The sequence below is a fragment of the Manihot esculenta genome, chromosome 16 (assembly GCF_001659605.2).
Source record: "Manihot esculenta cultivar AM560-2 chromosome 16, M.esculenta_v8, whole genome shotgun sequence".
In the NCBI taxonomy this organism is placed as follows: domain Eukaryota; kingdom Viridiplantae; phylum Streptophyta; class Magnoliopsida; order Malpighiales; family Euphorbiaceae; genus Manihot; species Manihot esculenta.
Window position 1 is genome coordinate 2,920,754 of NC_035176.2, and position 24,571 is coordinate 2,945,324.

Sequence of the window (24,571 nt, forward strand, 5' to 3'; positions counted from 1 at the left end):
ATTTTTATTATATTTATTCTCATTATTATATATTATATTTATTCTCATTATTATATAACTCTTTTTATATTTTACCACTTTTTAATATATTATTAATATTACAATACAAATTTTATTATATTTTTATTATTAAAAAATTATTATATTTTTTATTTTAATAATAAATATAATATTAAAAATATATTTATAAAAATTAAATAAACACCATATAAAACGATGTTTAGACAATTAAATAATTCTATAACAAAACACTTCACATATAGTTGTTTATTTATTTGATAATTTTATAAAATTATAATTAATATAATTTAATTATAAATACTTTGCGTGATATAAATAATTACATAAAATAAATATATATAATCAATTAAAATTATTATAAAAAAATATTAACTGTGATAAAAATATAAAATAATTAAAAAATTAATAAAATTAATTATATAATATTATCAAACTAAAATTTTATTGATTCAAATAATTATATAAATTTAATAAATATAAATAATTAAAGTATAATAAAAAAATAAAATCATGATTTTAATACTCTAAATGAATTGTTATAAATATTAAATAATTAAATTATTAAATTTAAATTATTAAAATTTATTATATTAATAACAGTAATAATTTTAATTTCTTCGCTTACTATAAAAGTGCAACCTTCATTCTATATAAAACCCTCTTCATTTTCAAATGGCTCATGTCTTAAATTTTTTTTATTATTTTTATTATTTTCTTAGCATTAGTACGAGTCAACTTAAATTTTTTAACTAAATTAAAATTAAATGATAAATCATTTAAATATTTTGAAGAGATTATTATATTCTTTTTTTTAATAGTAAAATATATTTATATCATCATCCTGAAATATAAATTCATTCATATTATTATAAAATAATATTTACCTATTATGATTGATATATTGCATATTATCACTAAAAAAATTAACACACTTATAAATATCGTGATAGTAAATTTTATTTTCTTAATAATATAATTTTTTTAATAAAATTTATTATTAATATATAATAATAAATACTAAAATTTTTAATTTTTTTTATTATAATTGAATTTAAAATATATAAATTTATGCTTATTATTATTTAAAATTTAAAATTTTAATAAAAATATTTTATTTTTCTTAATAAATAAAATAAATTTATATGAAAAGAAAATAATATCATTCAATACTAATATAAAAAAAATAGCTAATTAACGTATAATATCTGCGCAACGTGTTAGCATCGTGCGGATATTTCGACTAATTAGCGTATAACTTCAAACCGCGATTCTGCGAAAATTCCGTTTGAAATGATGCAGTTTGCAAGGGGAAAAAAATTAATAATTGTTTTACACAAATCTTATATAATTTTTATTTTTAGAATAATTTCTTTAAAATTAAAAAGAAAAAACTCCCTTCACTTCTAACAAGAGAATTAATAATAATAAAAGATCAATTAGCCACTAAAAAAATTATGAAAAAGCGGTCATTTTTTTTTGGGGGGGGAAGAAAGAAGAAATTCAAATCTTAATATGCACCACCACAGGAATAGAGCATATACAGAGCATCAGTTACTAACAAAATTGCCGGTGAAAGTAATATACTAATAAAACATTGTTGGCCTTCATTACATCTAAAAAATTTTCTCCCACAATGGATCACAAGAGCGATAGTTTTGAGTGCCACTCGTGACTTTGTAACCACACATGATATCTCTAAAGCCAAAGAGACTGCCGCTGATTTTGCTCCCATTTGCTCCCACGTATCTCTCTAGCAGATCAGATAAGCATTAAAGAAAACATGGAGATTGCCAAATATCCACTCACCCCATGAACATTAAATTTACAGCCCTTCGGTCCTCAGTGTCCAAACATCGTCCCTGATGAAGCTATGTACTACTAGACTCATGAAAGAGGCCAATAAGTGTATAGATACTGTGATTAGATTAGGCTCCCTTTTTCTTTTTGTCTTTGGATGGCTTTTCCTCTTTTGTGAGCATCCTTGGTGCTATGGCCATAGCCATAAGCTCTTGGAATAGCAGCTTACAGGCATAAGGGATATGCACCTGCATAAATAATACAATCACAAACAATTAGAAACCGCAAGAGCTCTCATTTAGCTACAATCCAATCAATAAAATGGAGACACAAATTTAATTATATAAAGATGCTCACCTGAACAATGTCAGTCTTATTCTTGCAACCTCTGCATTCAAATGAATTCTTCTTGAGATTTGCAATAGCTATCAATCCACACCGCTCGCAAACATGGACCCTATAGGCATCACTCTGATCAAACAGCCTCTCCTTGAGAAAATGTGCAGCACCATGTGCTATCATGCAATCCCTTTCCATTTCCCCAAAGCGAAGGCCACCATCACGAGAACGTCCTTCAGCAGGTTGCCTTGTGAGGATCTGAACGGGTCCCCTTCCACGGGAATGGATCTTGTCATCGACCATGTGCTTCAGCCTTTGGTAATAAGTGGGGCCAAGGAAAATCATAGCTGTAAGCCGCCGGCCGGTGTGACCATTATACATGGTCTCAAACCCACGCATTTGATAACCACATTTATGAAGAGCCCTGCTAATGTTGTCCACCTAAAAAATCAAGTGAGAACAAAATATGAGAGGTGAACATCAAACAGATAGACATTAGATTAAATAAATACAGGCAAAAAAAACTTACAGTGACGTCAGTAAATGGAGTAGCATCTCCCTCCTTGCCCATATGAGCTGCAACCTTCCCCATAATACATTCAATAAGCTGACCAATTGTCATTCGAGAAGGAATAGCATGTGGATTCACAATGATATCAGGAGTGATGCCTTCCACAGTCCAAGGCATGTCTTCTTGAGTGTAAGTCATGCCCACAGTTCCCTTTTGACCATGCCTACTGCTAAACTTGTCTCCAATCTGAGGTATGCGAACAGACCTCACCCTTACTTTAACAAACCTCAATCCATCAGCGTTTGTTGTCAGAAGAACCTACAAAGTTACATGTGATCAGACAAGAACATTGCAGTAAAATAACAGGTTTCAAATGTGGATGGAAGTATAGATATAAATAGATAACTTTTGAAGCACATGTTCACACTTCATCTGATACAATCTGCCCTCTCATAATTGAAATTTGATAAAATGGGATATTATGATTGACAAGCCTTTGCTAAAATAAACAAGTTGCCCTATTTTCACATGAAAATCTCAACCCAAAACAAACTTACTTGATCCACTATCCCTGTTTCACTGTGGCGCAAGCTTATGCTGTGATCGCGCCTTGTATATCGTGCAGACTGTCCCTGAGCATCCTCCTGAGAAATAGGAGTGGTCTTCCCAATAATCACATCCTCACCTGAAACTCTTGTGCCCTAACAATAACATGATAGAGTGCTTTCAGACAATAAAGGAAGAAAATAATATTTCTGACAAAACAAAAAATGTTAACATAAATTAGATATGCTTACTGGAGGTGCAAGACCATCATCATCCAATTTATCATAAGAGCCATGACGCATGCCCTGTAAAACAAACTTTGAGTTTAATGCTCAAAATCTATTTCGGGAAGCAAGGATCTGAAAAAAAAAAAAAGTAATCACCATTGTATTAGCTCTGTCTGGACGCCCAAAATCCTCTTTTACAAGTGTCCCCATCTTTTTCTCCTCATCCCTGTAATTTGGAGCATGTCAGTAACAACATTCTTGCAAAGAATCAGAACCACATAACTGAAAAGGCATCTGCACCTCACTCACCTATATGAACGGAAGAAAAGTGATCTGAAGAATCCACGATCAATTGATGATTGGTTCATAATGACAGAATCTTCTTGGTTGTATCCAGAATAACAGGCAATGGCAACAATAGCATTCTGCAACAGGAAGGAAGATGCAGACAATATCAGAAACATAGTAACAACTAACAAATAAGAGAAAAAATAATGATTAGATCATATCCTTACAATGCCAGCTGGAAGTTGCCTAAAGTGAAGGTGCTCCATGGCTCTTGTAGTAACAAGTGGTTTTTGAGGATAATAAAGAACATAAGCCAATGTATCCTGTGAATGCCACAGAAGAACCAATATAACCATTGACTGAACCACACAAAATGGAAGACAAACATGAAAACAGAGTCAACTTCCAAAACATACCATTCGAAATTGATAATTAGTGACATAAATTCCCATGGCTTGCTTTCCCATAGCAGATTGATATGTGTTACGTGGAGACTATATTGCACCAAGAATAAATAAGCACAATGAGAACAAATGTAGATGTATTGCAACCAAGAGTCAGTTACCAAAAATTTGATGAACTTGCCTGGTTATGGTCAGGAAAGGGAATAATTGAAGCACAAACACCTAAAATCAGTGACGGATGGATCTCACAGTGAGTATAAGTATCAGCATAAGCTTCCTCTGGGTTAAGCCTTGCTTGTACAAGATCCTGGAACCAACACATTGAATTCATGATTTCATCTGTTGTTCACAATCTCCTAATAACATAGCCTAAAGATGCATTAGTTCAATAGATTTAGCAATAAAAACTGTTTTACTCACATGAATGGTCATGGATATCATAGTGGTCTCTTCTTCCTCTGTGTCAATGTATTCAATAAATCCTTTTGCCACAAGATCATGCCAACCACCTTCTTCTGAAGATTCCTGTTAAAAGAGGAATCACACTGCTGTAACTACTGGATATGGGAAGTGGAAACAGACATGTGGATGGATAATTACAAAAGAAGTTGATTTGCTCACCCTCTGCTGCAGGGCATGAATGTCTTTCTTCTTGATGAGAAGCCTTTGTTTCTCAACAATGAACAAAGGACGACTGCAACGGCCATAGTCCGTGTATATTCGCAGCTCTTTCAAACGAATATCTCTAACGACCCCAACTTCAGTGTTGACATCAACCTAAATAGCGAAAGATCATCAACATTCTAGCACAGTCTTTTGCTTACACAAAAGCACACCAAATATTATTGAAATATGATTTAATAAACAGCACAGTCCTGTATTATGTTTGCAGTGACCCACTTTTAACTGGGTTAAATAGCAGATTCCATGCAATGTAGGTGCTCCAGAACTCAAAATAAAGCTACTCACAAGTCGTAACATTTTGTATGAACAGAAATGATGGAATAAATATCATATAAAATTAACTCAAAAGCTTATGATATCATCATCCCCAATTGCCATACTAGACTTTTATCTAGTATTTCTATATTGTTTTGTATGATCCACTGCCTACCCAAAGGAAATAGAACTTTTATACCATTCCATAGCAGTTCTTGAATAAGAATTCTAACCATAGAATCACACAGAAGCGCACACATGCCAAGTGATCCTTCAACACCCTAATATTGCAGCAACTTGCAATCCATGGTTTTAAATAACATTTATGCAACAGGTGTTAATTACAGGTTTCAAGGGGGTACAGCCACTCATACCCCCATAACTAACAGGTACAAAATTTTGGGGTTTCTAAAGTCCACTTCTACGATAACTTGTTACTGTTACTGTTATGGCCATCACAAGCCAATCTGTTACCTGCAACCGCAAATGCGGCCGCAAACCTGATTGATTTGTTTCATGCAGTTGCTACTAAATGATTGACCATACTGACCCGTCTCCTCAGCCGTCTCAATGTCTTGACCAACATATCAGGATTCCGATGGATGCCTACCCAGCAACCATTTACAAAAATCTTTGTAGCTTGAGGAATTACTGCAGGAGATATTTCCTGTGATGAAGGGGGAATGTCAAAACAGTAATATGAGGCAGGAAACACAAAAACAGCATTTGTTTGCAGAGGACATAAGGAAGCACCTCAAAATTCTCAGTACCCCATTCCTCCAAAAATTCCAAGATAGGATAAGCAGCAGATCCAACGGTTATGTAAACCATCAATGCAAGATTCTTCACCAATCCACAAGCCTAGTATTACAGGAAACAAATTACAAATGTCCTACAACTTCAAAAGCAGAATATTATATTTGCACAAGGTACTACACTCACTTGTCCTTCAGGTGTTTCAGCAGGGCACATCATTCCCCATTGTGAATTGTGCAACTGCCTGGGTTTAGCCAATTTCCCTGATTACAAAACCCAGTCAACAAGAGGAGAGATGATAACAAAAGAAAACCAATAATAGCGACACAATGCTGCCAAGGGAAAAAATAGGAAAGCAAGATGTCTTGAAGCCGAGCCAATCTGTATGAGCCTACTCAGCAAAAAAAAAAACATGATGGTAATACCTTCACGCCCAATTGGAGAATTCAATCTTCGCAAGTGTGACAAGGTAGATGCATATGTCAAACGATTTAACACCTGAATTTTTTTTTAAAAAAAAAGTAATCAAAATCAAATTTCAGAAAATTATGATTGAAAAATGCAGGAAAAAAAAGAACATAATATTGGACAAACACACAACATAAGACGATAAAAATGGCTTATACCTGTGACACTCCTGCTCTTGTACCAGCTGCATTTGCTTGGCCCCAGTTACCAGTGGCTAGTGAGTATTTAAGACCGCTAGTAATTGTTTTTGCTTTAATGGCAAATTGCAGATTAACATCCTTTCCATTATCTACACACTGTACCATCCATGAGAAATAAAGGTAAACAAGCTCCCATAGAAATTCAACTAATACGACTGATGAAAGCTGGCTGTATCAGGAAAAAACCTTTTGCACATAAGATCGGACATCCCTAGTCAACTTTCTGAATAACTGCATCAAAAAGCATATCAAAGTTGAGAGGAATTAAGAACAATAATAAAACAGTCGAATCTCAAGTATCCTAACAGTTCCCACAAAAGAACACAAACCATTCTAAAGAGTCCACCAAGTAAAGGACCAGCGAGGTCTAGTCTTTTGTTGCCATAATGATCTCTGTCATCTTCTGCCCTCCGGCCAAGTGCACAAAGTAGAAGCCGGTGAATTATATACCTGTCAAAAACAATCATTCAGTCCTAAGCCACCACTACAAACACACTCCTTACCAAAACAGACATACCCAAAATAGTAAGCTTTTTTGGTCTCGCAATATTCTCCAACACCAACATGAGGAAGCATTTCCTTTTGAAGGATCTCTTTAGCATATCTACAAGGATACAGAAGATTCTCAGTTAGCATTTAAAATATTCACAAAAAGATCTCGCTAAAGAATACAGTTACAAAAATATACTTTATCCTTTTTTCCTTAGTTACACCAACAGTAGCTCCACGCTTCCCAATATAATCTAGTGCAACCTGCAGAAATACACAACCTAATCAGAAAATCTCATAGCCAGAAATAAAGATTTAAAACTAGCACCATATCCTTGGCAACAAAAAATTGCCACAAAATTAGCACGTGAAACAGATGAGTACTCCTGTACATATGAAAATTAGCAAGTACAGAGAATTGAAATCCTCAGTTTTTATACAATATGCAAGGGGAACAGTTCCATGCAAAATGAAGGAGGGAAAATCCAATGGTACATAAGAATATAAATGGAGGAGAGGAGAACATAACTCCTAAGTGTGTTCATAAAGATAAACTAGTTATATTACTACTAAACACACTAAGATGAAAAGATTCAATGCTAGTGAGAACACAAAGGGAGGGCACCTGTTGATTTTGAATCACAAATGCTTCTTCAAGAGAAGGCCGAAGTAACTCCATCATTTGAGTATCAGAGAAATCATAGCATATGTGTTCTAATATGTCTTTGTCAGCAACAAACCCCAGAGCACGAAATACAATAATAATTGGAATTTCAGTTCTTATATAGGGAAGTGTAGCTCGAATATACTGCCCTGAAGAGCCCTGAAATAATGGAAATTAAGAAAAAGAAAAAACAGATAAATACCTAAATTGCTTCCCCAAGAATGAATTAAAGAATCAAACCAAATGAGAAATAATCAACCATAAGTGTCTAGCATACCCCTTTGGCACTAGTCCGGGATAGCATCCGCACAAACATAGTACTAGGCGGCCGGTTCTGGGACTCTGCCATAGACCGAACTTCTGCAACATATGCGTACTTGTTTGGCTGCCTCTTCTTGAACACGTAAACATGATTGGTGCTCATCTTCTCCTGGGCAATTAGTACTTTTTCACTTCCATTGATAATAAAATATCCACCCTGATCATAAGGACACTCCCCAAGCTCTGTAAGATCTTTCTCTGAATTCTGGTATAATGTGCAATAACTGGATCGAAGCATTATAGGAACCTACAGAAAATAATAAAGCAGTGAGGTCTTCAATTGTAGAATTAGATTCATCAACTCATAAATGAATAATTCATTGTTCACACCTTTCCAATGAAAACTTTGGTGAAATCTTGAGTTTCAGTAACTTCTTCACCATCATGTCCTTTCTTTATGACCCTCTTCGTGACATCGACATACAAGGGAGCTGAGTATGTTAGATTCCTCAACCGTGCAGCTTTAGGAAATAAAGTGGCTGTTTCTCCATCAGACTCTGTCATCATGGGCTTGCTCAAATAAATCTGGCCAAAGCATATTTTATAGATTGTCTGCAGGAAAACCCAACAATGTTAAAAACCAAACACAATGCAGCAAAATAGATATAATTACAAGTTGCTTTATATTACATACACAAAGTTTGAAGGCTCTTATTATTAAAACAAAAATAGTAAGAACAAAAAAATCTTTCACATTTACACATATGAGACGCAATAGTAATTTCATTGCCAGAAGCAATACATGTTTGCATATGTATATTCTGGACAGGGCTAGCCTAGCTAAATTATCTGTCTTCAATACATATCCATATCGTTTGAGGGACTAATATTCGTTCATCTTTAAGAAAACACTTTTAGAAATGAAGACAGCAATCCCATTAAAGATAATAAAATATCATCAACAGCATAAATAAGTTTTCACATGCAATTTTAAGAGATTCTACAAACTAAATCAAATTATAGAATTATGAATCTCAGATGATTTTTATTTTTTTTTTGTCCAACATCTCAGATGATTGAAGCAACTGAAATAAGAAATTCTATAATGTTTCAAGTGCTACTTCCCGATGAAAAAGAATTGCAAGGTGAAGATAACAAATCGATGAAAATTAACCAAATAATGCCAGGTAACATTTTTATCACAAGAAATAATACTATAATCTTCGTTTTGCCCTTCTACAATTTAAGCTGATACAAGAGGAAAGTGCAACTATCGGTGTTGTCAAAACGGATGTGTTACACTTAAGTTATCAATTCCCAAATTTTCAAAGACAAATGTTTTCCACCAGACAGTCACTCCAGAGCCCAAGCATTTGGAATTTAACCTTTCCAGAACTCATAAACAAACAGGTAATTCATTCAATAGCCACTGCTGAAAGCAGAACTATTTATAAGCCAGCCAATTTACAAGGAAACACTTCCAAGTGAGACCCCAAAACCCTAGACCAAAAAAAATAAGCTAACCCTTCCCTCAGTTTCCACAGACAAAAGCCCGCAGCTCCCATAAATACTCTCCTTAAACAAAAATTTCCAGTACCTCAGCGAAATCAGACTGGTGGCCAGGGTTATGCTGGCTCTCGGGACGAATCTCAATATCAGCCGACTCGTCGACAATTTCCTGCATCGTATTCTGTATGAACTCATCGAATGAATCGAGCTGTTGGCGCACCAGGCCTTTCTCTTCAAAATACGCAGAGATGACAGCCCATGCGTCCTCCTGCGTAATCTCTTCATCGTCTTCTTCCTCCTCATTCATAGGCTGATCATATTCTTGGTCGTCTTCCATGGCTGATTTTGGGCCTTGTTTGGCTAATTAGAGTTCGTTAATTAAGAGCTTTAACTAAGTTGTTACGTGATTTATAGAATTATTTTGCTGTGATGTATACAAATAGGATTTTCTGAAACCCTAGTTGAGGTTTTTGACATGAAAAGAGAGTATGATCATGGGCGGAGTCCGCGGTGGTTTTTATTTGGGCGTAGGATTGGGAAGCCAATTGGAAGGCAGTGTGATTATTGACCACAGTATAATTGACCTTGGGGTGTTGGAGATAGACTAGGAAGTGTGACCCGACCCGACTACTGTTAGCTTCAGAAACCTTCGCCCATTCAATTTGGGCCAAGCAGATTTTAATCCCATTTCTCTTTCAGGTGCGAGGGCCATCATAATATTAATAAACTTTTATTAGTTTTTTTTAGAATAATAAAGTTTTATTAGTTGAAAATTAAATTAATTAATTTTTATTAATTTAATTTGTAATTATTGCAAAATGTTATCATTTTTAATTATAAAAGGTATAAATTACAGTTAAAAACTCAAAAATGATTTAGTAAAATTAAAATTTTATTTACTATAAACTTTAAATTTTATTAATATTGTATTCTCGTTAAGAATATGAACTAATGTTTTTTCACTACGGCCTCTTCGCTTAAGAAACCAACTTCGTCTCCTTATTCTTATGGTCAATAAGAATGTTTTGAAAAATACCTGTGCGTTTTTAAAGCACTTACATAAAGAAAAATAATATGCTTTCAAAAAAAAAAGAAAAATAATATTTTTTTTATTGCTGACACTAATTGTATAAATTATTTCAAAATTATATTAGATTTATAAAATATTTTTTTTAAATTACATTATTTTAATAATACACCCAACTAAATTAATATATGAATATTAGTAGTTGATAGTAACAATAACGTGTTAGTAAATTTTATCTAATTAAAAAATGGAATAAAAGTATATATCATTTATACTCTATTTTAATATGAAAATATATATAATTATTATTTATTACTGATATTCTGAGATCCAGAAAATAGAGTTTACAGTAGTTGTATAAATTTATCTATAGAGAATGGTATTTCTCTTCTTTTATCCCTCCCTTCCTGTCTGATGACGTCTAATAGCCTCTCTGCTATAGTGTCACATGCCTCTATCACGTAGATTCGTATGTACGAAAGCGTCAGACGCACTCTCCACGCTAGACGGCTATTTAATTTCTCCCGACGCGCATGCTGACAGGACTGCGAAGTGACTGGGCCTGCTGTTCTTTCTCATGTCACGTCACCAGGCTGAGCCTCTTTCTATTGGACCTGGGTTTGCGAGTGACCCGGCCTGCTCCGCGCGTCTGTATCAGGACTGAAGATATTGGACCGGTCTGCCGAGTGGCTTCATGGGCTTTGAGGCAATACTGCCTTCTTAGACCTGGTCTCATCTTGTTGTGGTGAGATCCAGTGTTCATCAATCATATTGTATGTTTATTTATTATGTAAATAAACAAATTTATTTATTTATTATTGAGATAAATATATCATATTGTATGATATATTTTGTTATACTATTTATATATTTATATATGTGTTATATGAGATTCACTCATTTATATTTTTAATTCCTAAACGTGATTTAGGTTTAAAGTAATTTTTTTAATTAATGCAAATAAAAACTGTATTAAAGAGGTCGTGACTCATTAAAACTTAAACATATACCAATCCAACTTAAAATAAATCCAATTCAACTGTAACAGAATATTGGAACCCAACATAAAGTTCTTATAGCATCACATAGTACATGTACATAGTAGCAGCAGCGACAATATCATATGCAACACCACCATCACTCTGTTATCCAGGCTAGCGTTAACACCAGACCATACAACACCAAGACTAGAATTCAAATCTAGAAAACATCAATTGCAAAGAACACATGGCGCTAGTCTAGAAAAGGCAAATTGATTGCAAATTAAATCCCACATTAGGGAAGCACAACCACAAGCAACACGATCGAAATGATTTTTAACATCTCAATCTCATATAGCAGGAGATAAAATAAATCAACTATTAAATTGTCGAAACTCTAATTATTGAATAACAATTGCATATATGCTAAACACTAAATTAAAAACTAACAATTAAAACAGACAGGAAGAACTCTCGCATACAAATTTAGATCTGCAAAATAAATAAATTAAAAAAAAAACAAAAAAAAAACAAATTACATGATAAACAAACCAAAATTAAAGCTAGATCAATAGTGACGAGGGATTTAACAATCGAAAACATGAAAAACCAAAACCACAACAAATATTTTTCCTGCCTAAAAAGCAAAGAAAGGAAAACAAGCACCAAAACAATTTAGAAAAGATTGTAAAAGTCTTATTTACGATCGAGAACAACTCATTTGTTCATCCTTCATGTTCATTTCCTCTACCTATTCTTTCCTCATTTAGAGTAATTGCTTGTTTCAAACAATTTTAAATTTATAATTTTTATCATTGTTGCTTAGATATTATATTTCTCTGAATCTTTAATTCAAATATCCACTTTTTTTTGTTACAGAGCAACGTAATATCATTGTATAAATGTTGAAATCCAAAATAAGACCTAAACTAAACTTAAAGTACAAGCCAATTAGAAAAACATTACACATGCCTAAAAAAGAAGTTCCACAACCTAACAACTAGCTGAGACTAAGGTTTAAATCTAAATACATGAACTCGAAAACGAAAGAGATTTGACCAACACCAACAACTCAGCTAGAGAAACCATCTATTATCATTGTCAATATTGTCCAAAAGAGGGTTTTTTTGCAACTATGAAAAGCGTCGGAGCATGATAAAGGTCTAAAGAAGTGACCAAAGAGATAAATCCCACTCCAAAAGAAAACCTTGTTTCAAAGGTCACCATCTGAAATTGGAACACTATCGGCAACATTTAGATTCATGCAAGACGAAAAGACAGAAATAAGGGAGTCAGAGCTCTTGGCTCTATCCAAGGCCATTGAAGGGTTTCAAGGCCACTGAGGAATAAAAAACACTCCCATGACTTTTCTAAAGGTCCCCGAAATATTCACTCTAAAAAAAACAACATAACATAAACAAACCATAAACTTGAGCCACATGCAAGAGCAAGGCAAAAGATAACCATATCAAAGTAAGATAGATAAGAGAAGAAGCCCATGTTAAAAGCACAAATCTATAAAAACAAAATATAAAAATAATTATGTGTGTACAACTACATTCGCTCGATTCGATTTAAAATTAAATCGAACTAAATAAATTAAAAATTGAAATTTTGGTATTTATGAAAATCGAACCGAATCAATTTTAATCAGAAACTGATTCGATTTGATTGAATTGAATTAATTTAAAATTTTAGTTTAATTTTTTATTCATATCAATTTTTTATGCATATCGATTTGATTGAATTGATTCGATTTGATTTAATTTAGTTTGATCGCTTTGAATTTTTAATAAATTTTTTATTTTTTACATTTTATTTTTAATATTTTAAAATTTAATTAGAATATTTTAACTTTAATATGATCTAATCTTTTCATATTATTGAAAATAATATATTATTATTACTAATCGGTTCGGTTGGATTTTTTTAATTTTTTTTTTATTAAAATCGAATCGAATCAGATCGAAATAATTAAAATTTTTAAAATTAAAAATTAAACTAAACCAAATTGATATGAATAAAAAATTAAACTAAAATTTTATATTAATTTGATTTGATTAATTTTTTCGATTTAAATCAAATATTACCCCATAAACAACTAAGTCGGAAGTGGGAGAGGAAACCACTTCCAATAGAGGAGAAGGATGGAACACTTCCAATAGAGGAGAAGGATGGAACAGAGGAAGCCATTGAATGCGTCAGAAAAGAAAAACAATGAGAGGAAATTTCACGGTATGGGATAGAGACAGAATTTCTAATAACTATTAAATTGGTTAAAAAATCAAATTTATTTTTAAATTATATAATAATATCAATAATATTAAATTTTATTTTTAATTAAAAATATATTTAAAATATCATTAAAATATTAAATATGCCTAAATAAAATTAAATAAATTTAGTGGAGTGTAACTTAAACTTTCAGAAATAATGATATTATTTAGCTTTTTAATAATAATTTTGAGCAAATTTAGATTAAAAAAAAATGAAACTTTGTATTTATTTATCATTCCTATAGTTACCCCACTAAATTCAATGGATCACTCTTATGTTAATTATTTTCTCTATTAAATACTTTTACATAAATACAAATTAAGATTATTTGCTTTGCATGTAAATTGTTATTATTTTAAAAATAATCATCTTATTATGTCATAGTTTAATGATTAAATGTTTATATCATGATTCAGAAAAATCATTTAAATTTTAATAACTTTGTTAATGCAAATCCATATTTTTATTATACACCAGACCGTCTTCCATAATCACACATCATAGAGGAGAGCACATGAAGAAGACTCGACGTCGACGTGGACAAAAAATGGCAACATGAGATACTGCTAGCGTGGGTAGTTGAACAGACAGTTGATATTCGCAACAAAGTTTGCGGAATTTAGATTTCCCCTCGCAATTAGCCACAAATTTAAAACATCTATCTTTCTTACCCAATAGATTTTAAAAACCCGGTGAAGTTTGATTTTATTATTAATTTTTTAAAATTATAAAATATTAAATTTTAATTTTAATTAAAACTTAAATTAAATTTAAATCAAACTAATGGATCGAATATTTTTAGTATTCAATCCAATCAAATTTTAATAGGACGAGTTTAAATAATAATAATCGGATTTATGATAGGTTTGAATTAAAAAAAAAATAATATTCAAATTCGAATTCAAATTTAGTTTTATATATAGATATTCAATTCACAAATTTGTTTATATAAATAATTAATTTAATATAAAAAATATTTTATAATAATATTTATAAATTTTTTATATTTTTTTATTTAAAAAATTTAAAATTTAAATATTTTTTTTAAAAAATATTAAATTTTTAAATAAAAATTATTAATAAAAAATATTTTTTATATAAATTATTAGTTAAAATATATAAAAGTAAAGAGATCTTGATTTATTTGAATAATAATAATCGGTTTTAGAATAAATTTCAATAATTTAAATTAATTTTTAATTACATTCAAATGAATTTAAATATTATTAATATAAAACGGAATGAAATTTGAATAATCATCCATTTAATTTCGAATACTTTTTTATTGAATATATATAATAATTTTATTATAATTATTTATTATATTTTATCATAATTAACACTATTTATCAAATCGTTAGTAAGTGTAAGAATTCTAGTAAGATCATTAGACTTCAAATTATAGAAATGAAGTTCAATTCTTGAAAAAAAAAAATTATTGGAGGGACAGTTACATAATTCATAGAAATTAGTTTTAAATTGTAAAGAATTTTATTACATAGGAAAAACTTACTTAAATCCATTCATAGTAGATCGAAAACGCAAATAAACAAATTCTATTTAATTTTGTATAGAACTCATCATTTATTTACATTTTAAATTCAATATATCTTTCATTACTTATTTATCTTAAAAATTAAAATTTTTTTTATCTAAATAGATTTATGTATATCCGATTAATAAAATGTCATTAAATATATATAATGTAATTTTAACTTATTTAAATTATTATTTATTTATTAATCGGGTGTATGCCATTCAGGTGCTTATAAGAATGGCACATAATAATTGTATATTTACAGGATAAAGCATCTAGTTTTGTTGATGTGGTTTTTTTGACTTTGATTTCCTACACCTACGTACCGGTAACCAAACAATTTTTGCTTGGAAGCTGTGCAGGAAACAAGTGCACCATCCTTTGTATCCATCTTCCTAACACACACGGAGCCTCTCACTCACCTGTATATATCTACCAGTTTTTTTATATATAATTTTTACGTGTAAAAAATTTTCACACTTAAAACTTACTCAGACTCTCAATTCTCCATCGGCCTAGCTCCTCTAGCTATATATTTAACACATCCATCATCAGGCAAGAAACACAAAACTAGTTAATACTTCATGGCCGTTGAGATGAAGAAGGTTTTCACCATCGCCCTGAGGTTGCTGGCCTTGGCTTCCACTGTGGTTGCCATCGTTGTCATGGTCAGGAGTCATGACTCTGCTGAAGTTTTCAACTTAACCTTCACTGCCAAGTATAGCAACACACCTGCATTCAAGTAAGTGCCACTTCCACACCCCCATACTTCTGTCCGAATTTGATATAGGTACTATTTTTATGTATATTCAACTGATCAAATCTTATTAAAATGAGTTTAAATAATATATAATTGGGTATGAAATAAACTCAAATTTTAAAAATTATATTTATATCGGATTTGAATTTCTTTAAATTAGGTGTAAAATAAATAATTAAATTTATTTTATATATTTTATAATAATATTTACACTTTTTATATGTATTATGTATTAAATAAGTAGAGTTTTATATATTTTTTTATTATAAATTAATTTGATAAATTATTATTCTATGTAAATTGATAAATTAAATTTTATAAAATTTAAAAGATTCGAGTGAATTTAAATAATTTTAATCGAATTTAAAATGAATTTAAAATAAATTAAATATTTTAAACGATTTCAAATATATACATCTTAATTACCATTATCGTTTCTAACAATATATTCTCTTGTCTACCTCCAGCTATAGCTGATATATTTTCTACCATGTATAGGTATTTCGTCATCGCAGAAGCAGTTGGCGGTGCCTACACAGTTATAGTAATCTTCCTTTATTCTAAAAGCATCCTTGGGCGATTAATTATCATTCTTGATACGGTAATAAAGTAACTTTCTATATCCAATTATAGCAGAAACGTTAGAAAAATTTTACAGTATAACTATTGTATCTACAACAGTTTTATTATAGCATTTGATACTGTAGGTTTAATTTAAATCCCACAATAATAATGATCAGCAACTAAATGTTGTACATAATTAATTTTTCTGAAAAAGTGGCATATAATTAATTTGTTGTAATAATATATATAGGTAATAACAGTGCTGCTGAGCTCAAGCATATCAGCAGCCTTGGCAATAGCTCAAGTGGGAAAGAAAGGGAACAGTCATGCTGGTTGGCTACCTGTTTGTGGACAAGTGCCGAGGTTCTGTGACCAAGCCACAATTTCTCTTATTGCTGGTTTTGTTGCAGCTGTTGTTTACTTTGTGCTTCTTCTCTGCTCCCTTCATGCGGTCCTTACTCCCATTTTTGCTGCAAAGCCTTAATTAATTAGATGGTGTTGCATATTATACTTTGTGCCAAGAACAAGAGTTTGTTTTTTTTTTTTTCCTTTATTTCTCTCTACTTAATTTGTATCTACTTAATTTCAGATTATGATCTATACCATTAAGTTTCTCATATACATGTATCTTACACTATATTCGCTCGTAAGCTTTTTAAAGATAAATTTGAAGTATTAAGTTTGTTTGGAATGAAGTATTTGTAAGGGAGGTGAGGTTTTGTGTAGGGGTGTAAATGAACCAAACCGTTCGTGAGCTATTCGAGGTTCGATTCGATAAAAACTCGATCGAGCTCGATTCGATTTCTAAACGAGTAAAGCTCGAGCTTAATTTTTAGACTCGTTTGGTAAACGAGCTAAACTTGAGCTCCATAGTATTCGGCTCGTTAAGACTCGTGAGCTTGGCTCGTTTCTGAGTTCATGAGCAAGCTCGCGAATAGGCTCGTGAACAGTTTCGTTAAGCAAACTGAAATTACTATCATAAAAGAAATAAACTCAAACCCTGCATATATTTTAATGAGTCAAATCTAAATTTTTTAAAATTCAGCTCTATATAGTTTAGTTACACTCTTAAACTTGCATATATTTAGATAATTGAGATTTAAAAACTATCTTTATAAGTTTATATGCTAATTTGTAAATATACTTATTTAACTAAAATTATTTTAGTTTTAAACTTATTAGTTTTAAACTAAAACTCATTATACATGTAAATAAATTAAATTACTCGTGAACTATTCGAGACTCAGCTCGATTAAAACTCGACTCAGCTCGATTAAAACTCGACTCAGCTCGATAAAAATTCGACTCGTCTAAGCTCGTTTGCTAAACGAGTCAAGCTTGAGCTTCTTAATACTCAGCTCGAGCTCGAAAAAATTTTAACGAACCAAACTTGAGCTCTTCAAAACTCGGCTCGGTTCGTTTACACCCCTAATTTTGAGGGTTTTAGAACTTCCAAAAATCTAATTTTTCCAAATCCAAGAAATTAATGAATTTTAAAGGATTTGATCTCACATTATATTATTAACTTTTTAAAAAATAGTATATTTTATTTATTTTAATTACTTATTTAAATTAAACTCTAACTAAATTCCAGCATCATTCTTCTCTCGTTACCTACAATTTACTTTCTGTTGCAAATTTTTACAAAATAATGTCTCTGTTGAATTTTTTTCTTACACCTTCCTTATTTTTTTGATGTGGCCTTTTTCTGGGCTTAGTTTATCTAGTCGCTACTATAAAAAATAAAAGAGAAGTTACAGGTTACAGAGGTGTTACATTAAACCAAACCAATTATATTCCAATAAGTTATTAAATAATATAAAAATACTCATTAAATAAACACTACTATTCATATTTATATGAAATTTAAAATCAAATTATAAATATATTATTAAAATTACTAAAAAAATATATTAATTAATACATAAAATAATATTTTAAAATTAAATAAAGACAAAATAATAACTTAATTTATCAAAGTAACTTATAAATACCACCAAAATGAAAATTTAATTTCTCAACTTAGTTTTTTCAGTTTATAAACTTAAAAAAAATTATAAATAAAAAAATCAACTTATTTTTAGAGCTTGTAAGCCTCTTCTTGCTCTGCATAGATATTGTGATTGAAATTCGACGGCGTTTCAAGTTTTTGCCTTATCCAACAAACATGTCTTCAACTCTTGACCAATATGCAATCCTGCCATCCACCTCGAATCTTCTATTCCCATACTGGCATATCCACGATGAAAAAGGAACGTAAGGACGAGAATCATTTTCCAAAAATGCCAGATTCAATGCTAATCGATCTCCACAAATCAAGCAGATTGCTCTGTCCCCACCGTCCAATTATCAACAAGTCTATCTCGCTATAAGCTACGATCATCCACAGTAAATCATTCCTCTCACAAATGCTCAGAAACTATCTATCTAACATGGCAGGAGAGCCTTATGGGAACAAAACCAGAGAAAACTAGAAAGAAACAGTGCCCATAAGTATTCTATACATAAGCTTTGAGACAAAATGGTTTGTGGAGCTCTCACCTTCGAACTCCCTCTTTGTTCAAGCTTTAGCTCCTTATGTAATTCAACGAGGTCTGTTAAATACTCTGCTAGACTTCGGATTCAATGTTCAAATTCTACTCCAGAAGTTCCCTTAGCGACTGGTAAGTTTTTCATTTCTTGGCTTTCTTGAAATCAATCGTTTAAGTTTCCTTAGTTAATTCGAATATCAATTTAATTATGAAGGATTCCAAAGTTCTGAATGATTTTTAATGTGAAAGTGGTTTAGAAACCTCATTTTTTTAGTTTTTCTGGGATTAATACCGACAAATTATTGTTATTGGACATTTTTTGGTTTTTTGCTTAGAGAATTTGAGTAGTGAAAATAAAAAAGATTTTGATTTTAGGAAATTGTTAGAATTGACAATCCTTACTATGTTCAAACTTCCTGGGCACTTTGACAACTATGTTCAAACTTCCTGGGCACTTTGACAAGCCTTTCATAATCTGCTTCTGATGATCCGTAGGCACACAGGCTGCTAATTTTGAGTTTCTTGGGATTAATACCGAGAACCATTTTTCATGAGAGTGTTATTGGACATTTTTTGGTTTGTTGCGTGGAGAATTTCAGTAGTGAAAACAAAAGGGAGTTTGATTTTAGGAAATTCATGAATAATTTTAGAATTGACGGGACTTAATATGTTGAAACCTCATGGGCAATTTAACAGGTATTTCGTAATATGCTTGTGATGATCCACAGGCACACAGGTTTTTTTTCCCTGGATGGATTGTTGCAAGTGCCTAAGCATTTTCAGAAACTGGTATAAGGATTTTTATTGTTCATATCTGTCTCAGACAGTAGAGACCACAGTGTTCTCTGGAAAAAATTTAAAAAGCTTTAGAATTTAGATGAATACGCAAGAACATTGTCAAATCTAGTGTTTGCTAACCTAAATGTTTGGTAAAGGAATTTAATTTCTTATATTTTGTTTGAGCAACAATTGGAATGCAAATGCTTTTTCTTAAGTTGACGTGGCTTTGACTGTACTCAAACTAGAGATCTTACAGATTGGAGGCAATTTAGTACTACTGAGTTAAAATTCATTAGTTGGAAATTCGAATACAAAGTTTAAGTACACGGATAGAAAATATTGTCAACCTGCATGTGCATGAGCAAGTTATTTAATTATGCTTCCTTTCCACCCTAAACTTGAGGTTCGTGTAGACAATTTTGTCAAAAGTGTTGATGCTTGCTCCAACTTGAAGTTGATATTATTCATGAATTGATGACAGAGATGGTTCAAAATGATGCTTTCATCACTGGTGGTGCATATGGTTTTGAAAGGGCAACGATATCACTTACTCAGAAATTGCTGTCATCACCAAAGAAGGTGACTCTTATAAGGCATGGGCTTAGCTCTTGGAATGAAGAGGGTAGAATTCAGGTTTATATGGCTGCTGTAGACAACATTTTTCTTATCCAGACTTCCATTAAATTTCTTTCCGCTTATTTGGTTGCTGATGCATATCTAGGGAAGCTCAAACTTATCTGTCTTAACTGAGACTGGAGTGCAACAAGCAGAGAGGTGTAGGCAAGCCTTAGAAAATATGCATTTTGATCGTTGCTTTTCAAGTCCAATATCTCGTGCCAAGGTTTGATTATTATGATAATCATGTTAATTTGTTTTTATTTTCTCAATTTACAACCATGAGTTTTCATGCAGTCCAGTGCTGAAGTCATATGGCAAGGGAAAGAAGAGCCACTGGTTTTCCTTGATTCACTGAAGGAGGCTCATCTTTTTTTCCTTGAAGGCATGAGAAATGGTGTGTCCCCTTGTATTGTATTTTTTTAGTTAGTCTTAGAACTTGAGATTTGCAAATAAGTTGCTCTTTCTTGTATGGTCGCACATCCACCAAATGAGTCAGGTTTTAGTTTACTATGATGTTCACCTGGTCATAACATGGTCATTTTAAATTATGAAAGTCTGTTTCTAGCTAGCTTGAAGCTTATTGATACTAGTTTAGCAAGATAAGCTTTAGAACAGTAATGAACTGTTATTCTCCCTACAATTTCTATGTGACTAAATCACGTTCAGTGTTCGGAGGCAGTGGATGCTAGAGTGAGATATCCAAAGGAATATACATCATGGAGAGAAGATCCTGCTAATTTTTATGTGAATGGTGTCTACCCTGTGCGAAAACTATGGGGGACAGCTCGGGAAGCTTGGAAGGAAATATTGTTTTCACCTGTAAGCTCTTCACTTTTCCTTTCTCATTAATGTTTCTAGAAATGATGATATAACCATACAAGTGATATAACAATCTTTCTCATGTATCAGGGAGAAAATTTTCTGGTTGTCACTCACAAGTCAATCTTGAGGGCACTAATCTGCACTGCCTTGGGTTTAGGCCCAGAGAGGTAAGGAGATAGTCTTGTTATAACTGCAATCAACTAGGCAGTGATTTGTCGATCAATCCTTGCGAGTTTAATAGTGAGTCATGAACAGTCTTCTAGGATTGCTTTGGCAATTTTACCACTTGTGTTGGTTCAGGTTCCGGGCAATGGATGTGAACAATGGTGGGATATCTGTATTTAGTTTCAACAAAAGAGGAGAAGCGATGCTTCAATCGTTGAATATGACAGCCCACATGTACACTGATCATATTTATCAATACTGAAACTTCTGTGGCACATTGAATGAACAAGTTAAATTCTGCTGACCACACCACAGCACCTATCAGAAACAGCAGTAAGTACTCATGGAGTGATGAAGCAAAGAATGGGGTGAAGATTTATGAAATCATTATGATTTCATCTATGGAAACTTTCATTGATCTGGGTTTAGCTGTAATAGATGTGATATTATTGGTAGATGAAGCGCCACTTAGTAAAACTTACAACTGAATTATAACGACACTTGCATCTTGTATAACAATGTGTTTTGTGAAGACCTTTCCTGAAAATTTTTTTGGGAAATTGCTATTTAATCCCAGTAGTATAAGGAAATGAACTAGTTAATTTCTTAATTTAAAAAAAATAAATATATTAAAAATGTTCATGTAGTTTTAAAAGTCTATTAAAAGGTTTTTCTGTAAGTTATAGCACTTTAGAAAGTACAAAATCTCTAATGGTAATAGTGTTTCAAGTTAACAGTACTACGGGATATTTTAATGTATTTTTGAAAACTAAGGAATTAAATAATTAATTTTTCTATACTATAAAGGATAATAAAAAATTTTATTTTACTTTTTTACTTTAATAGTCCTCTTCTTGCATTTTCCCTTTTGTGTGTTACTAAAGGTTTGGCATGGTTGAGAACCAAAGAATTGTTTTTTTGGCTGCCTAACGTTTTTGCAGTGATGCAAGTGAAAATACTTATTTTTCTTGTGGGAAAGGGAAAGAAACAGGGGTTTAATAAGGAAATTATTGGAAATTTCATTTGAGAGAGAGAGAGCATCTTTATAGAGTATTTTTAATCGTTGTCCTAAATTTAAATAAATGTGATTGAAAAGAGCATTAAATATTTCTGAAGAATTATTAAAACCTCTCTCTGGTTATTGAGCCAAATATAATGTGTCATCTTTTAATTTTACACTCTAATTCTTTATCATAAATTATGGATTTTTATTTTCAGACATTTTAGATCCATAACATTTTAATAATTTTACGTTTTAAAAAAATTTAATTACATATCTAATCCCAAATTAAAATTTTAGAATATATTAATTCCTTCATTTTTTAAACAATTAGCTTCAACTGCAATTTGAAATTGAAATGTTACAAAAACGTAGTATATTAATATTATTAGTATTTTTTTAATTCACTGTGATAATAATGAAATTGAATATCATTGGTAGGGATAGCATTCGGTTTTTAATTTTAAAAGTTTAAATTATTTTAATTTAATTTTAATAAAAAAATTAAAAAAAAATTAAACCGAACTAATTAGTATAATAACATATTATTTTTAATAATTAAAATTAAAATATTGTAATTAAATTTTAAAATATTAAAAATAAATGAGAGGTAAATAATAAAAAAATTTATTAAAAATTCAAATCGATCTAATCGAATTAAATCAATTTGATTTTTGTAAATATTACAATTCCGAGTTTTGGTTTATTCAAGATTGGTTTTGAACCAAACAGATCAAGGCCATAATTTGTGTGTCTTAGTTATGAGAACCTAGTTATAACATTTGATAGTAATTTAAACATCCAGCAGGTTTGCCCGAGAGGTTAAGGGGGAAGACTTAAGATCTTCTGTACTGAAGTACGCGTGGGTTCGAACCCCACAGCCTGCACGTTTTTTTAACGTTATTTGAATTTTCAGAACGAAAGTTTATTTACTTTGAGTTTGTGCATGCATACGTCACAATTTTTATTTTGTTTTAATAATATTTTAGTTGGAATTTTTTTAAATAATAAAATAAATTTATTTTGTTATTATTATTATATCTTTTACGTTTTTAATCTATCTAATAACAATATATTAAATAATTTTTTAAATAATTTTTTATTAATGAAAAACTTAAGTTTTATATTTTTATAATTATACATTATAATATTAATAGATCTACTCCCACAATTATTTTTTTCATTTAAAAAAAATTTAGAGTACATGTGTGAAAACTTCAAAGTTTTTTTGCCATTAATCTTAACTAATATAGTTATTTTTATAATATCTATATTTATTTTATAAATATGAATCATTAATTAAATTATATTAAAATTTACTTTAATATAAAAATTTTATAATTAATAAATAATAAAAAATAATATAATCAAATTAAAAGTTAAAGTCTCGTCCGTTATGAACCGATGAAAAAAAATTTAATTTCAGAATTGATAAAAAAGTACAAGTTACTAAACACTTAATTTGGCCATTTAGAAATCCATAAACTATTAATTAGGAGAAAAGGATAAATCTAATTCCTTTAAATTATTTATGACTTATTTTAAACTAAATTTCATAAAAACTTAGTTCATACAAAATGTTTATATTGATTTAGCTGAAACAAGTTTATTGTTACTGGTAAATTTATAATTCGCATATATATAGCGATACTCTGACGCTCAAGTTAATAAATTAAATAGAAAAATGATTATATTAAAATATTTTTAGTTTAAAAGTAGTTATATAAAAATTACGTACTTTAAATCATTAATTTTGATATCGTAATAAATGAATTAGTTATCGTATTTTTTAAAAATCTAATTGGTATTGTAAATAGGAGATCCCATAATTTTTAATAAAAATCTACTAAATTATATCCGATAATTTTACGTAAAAATTAGACTTATTTGAAAGAGAAGTATTACAATATTTTAACTTTTCTTTTTATAAGTGAAATTTTTGTAATCTCATGGTATAATTTATTAGGATTTTAAGTAATTAACAAGTCATGACACCCTTTAATAAAATATCCTGTCATGTATATATATATATATTATTTTATATTACTTTTAAACTTAATATTATCTATCAAATTCCATAAATTAAATTAT

General features: G+C 30.6%; 3 protein-coding genes and 1 non-coding gene across 4 annotated transcripts; 3 read left to right on the forward strand and 1 right to left on the reverse strand.

Annotated features, from left to right (window-relative positions):
* Nucleotides 1-1,504: 1,504 nt before the first annotated feature.
* Nucleotides 1,505-9,994, reverse strand: LOC110603382 (DNA-directed RNA polymerase II subunit RPB2). Its single transcript, XM_021741096.2, has 25 exons — nucleotides 9,508-9,994; nucleotides 8,301-8,522; nucleotides 7,927-8,217; nucleotides 7,611-7,808; nucleotides 7,185-7,249; nucleotides 7,014-7,100; nucleotides 6,826-6,946; nucleotides 6,683-6,727; nucleotides 6,455-6,592; nucleotides 6,254-6,326; nucleotides 6,015-6,091; nucleotides 5,826-5,933; nucleotides 5,623-5,739; nucleotides 4,755-4,910; nucleotides 4,554-4,658; nucleotides 4,315-4,440; nucleotides 4,146-4,223; nucleotides 3,957-4,052; nucleotides 3,751-3,866; nucleotides 3,598-3,667; nucleotides 3,466-3,519; nucleotides 3,226-3,369; nucleotides 2,687-2,986; nucleotides 2,176-2,598; nucleotides 1,505-2,066 (listed from the first exon to the last, which is right to left on the reverse strand). The coding sequence occupies exons 1-25, from the start codon at nucleotides 9,754-9,756 to the stop codon at nucleotides 1,947-1,949; spliced, it is 3,579 nt and encodes a 1,192-aa protein (XP_021596788.1). The 5' UTR covers nucleotides 9,757-9,994; the 3' UTR covers nucleotides 1,505-1,946.
* A 5,742-nt stretch (nucleotides 9,995-15,736) lies between these two features.
* Nucleotides 15,737-17,203, forward strand: LOC110603142 (CASP-like protein 1C2). The gene is made up of 3 exons (XM_021740833.2): nucleotides 15,737-15,982; nucleotides 16,499-16,601; nucleotides 16,815-17,203. Exons 1-3 carry the CDS (start codon nucleotides 15,825-15,827, stop codon nucleotides 17,046-17,048), a joined length of 495 nt encoding a protein of 164 aa, XP_021596525.2. The 5' UTR covers nucleotides 15,737-15,824; the 3' UTR covers nucleotides 17,049-17,203.
* A 1,531-nt stretch (nucleotides 17,204-18,734) lies between these two features.
* Nucleotides 18,735-22,065, forward strand: LOC110603136 (probable 2-carboxy-D-arabinitol-1-phosphatase). The gene is made up of 7 exons (XM_021740826.2): nucleotides 18,735-19,227; nucleotides 20,357-20,508; nucleotides 20,597-20,716; nucleotides 20,788-20,887; nucleotides 21,173-21,312; nucleotides 21,403-21,482; nucleotides 21,616-22,065. The coding sequence occupies exons 1-7, from the start codon at nucleotides 19,086-19,088 to the stop codon at nucleotides 21,740-21,742; spliced, it is 861 nt and encodes a 286-aa protein (XP_021596518.1). The 5' UTR covers nucleotides 18,735-19,085; the 3' UTR covers nucleotides 21,743-22,065.
* Nucleotides 22,066-23,284: 1,219 nt separating this feature from the next.
* Nucleotides 23,285-23,367, forward strand: TRNAL-UAA. Its single transcript has one exon. It is a non-coding gene; the product is annotated as a tRNA-Leu (tRNA).
* Nucleotides 23,368-24,571: the final 1,204 nt, after the last annotated feature.

What these genes read in the sequence shown, in the direction of transcription:
- LOC110603382 (XM_021741096.2), bottom strand. Translation starts at nt 9,756, where the DNA reads ATGGAAGACGACCAAGAATATGATCAGCCTATGAATGAGGAGGAAGAA. An exon ending in TTGTGATTCAAAATCAACAG is followed by an intron (nt 7,250 to 7,610) that starts GTGCCCTCCCTT and finishes GTATTTCTGCAG; the next exon opens with GTTGCACTAGATTATATTGG. An exon ending in CTAATTATCAATTTCGAATG is followed by an intron (nt 4,053 to 4,145) that starts GTATGTTTTGGA and finishes TGGCATTCACAG; the next exon opens with GATACATTGGCTTATGTTCT.
- LOC110603142 (XM_021740833.2), top strand. Translation starts at nt 15,825, where the DNA reads ATGGCCGTTGAGATGAAGAAGGTTTTCACCATCGCCCTGAGGTTGCTG. An exon ending in AGCAACACACCTGCATTCAA is followed by an intron (nt 15,983 to 16,498) that starts GTAAGTGCCACT and finishes TACCATGTATAG; the next exon opens with GTATTTCGTCATCGCAGAAG. An exon ending in TAATTATCATTCTTGATACG is followed by an intron (nt 16,602 to 16,814) that starts GTAATAAAGTAA and finishes TAATATATATAG; the next exon opens with GTAATAACAGTGCTGCTGAG.
- LOC110603136 (XM_021740826.2), top strand. Translation starts at nt 19,086, where the DNA reads ATGGTTTGTGGAGCTCTCACCTTCGAACTCCCTCTTTGTTCAAGCTTT. An exon ending in ATGAAGAGGGTAGAATTCAG is followed by an intron (nt 20,509 to 20,596) that starts GTTTATATGGCT and finishes ATGCATATCTAG; the next exon opens with GGAAGCTCAAACTTATCTGT. An exon ending in AGGAAATATTGTTTTCACCT is followed by an intron (nt 21,313 to 21,402) that starts GTAAGCTCTTCA and finishes CTCATGTATCAG; the next exon opens with GGAGAAAATTTTCTGGTTGT.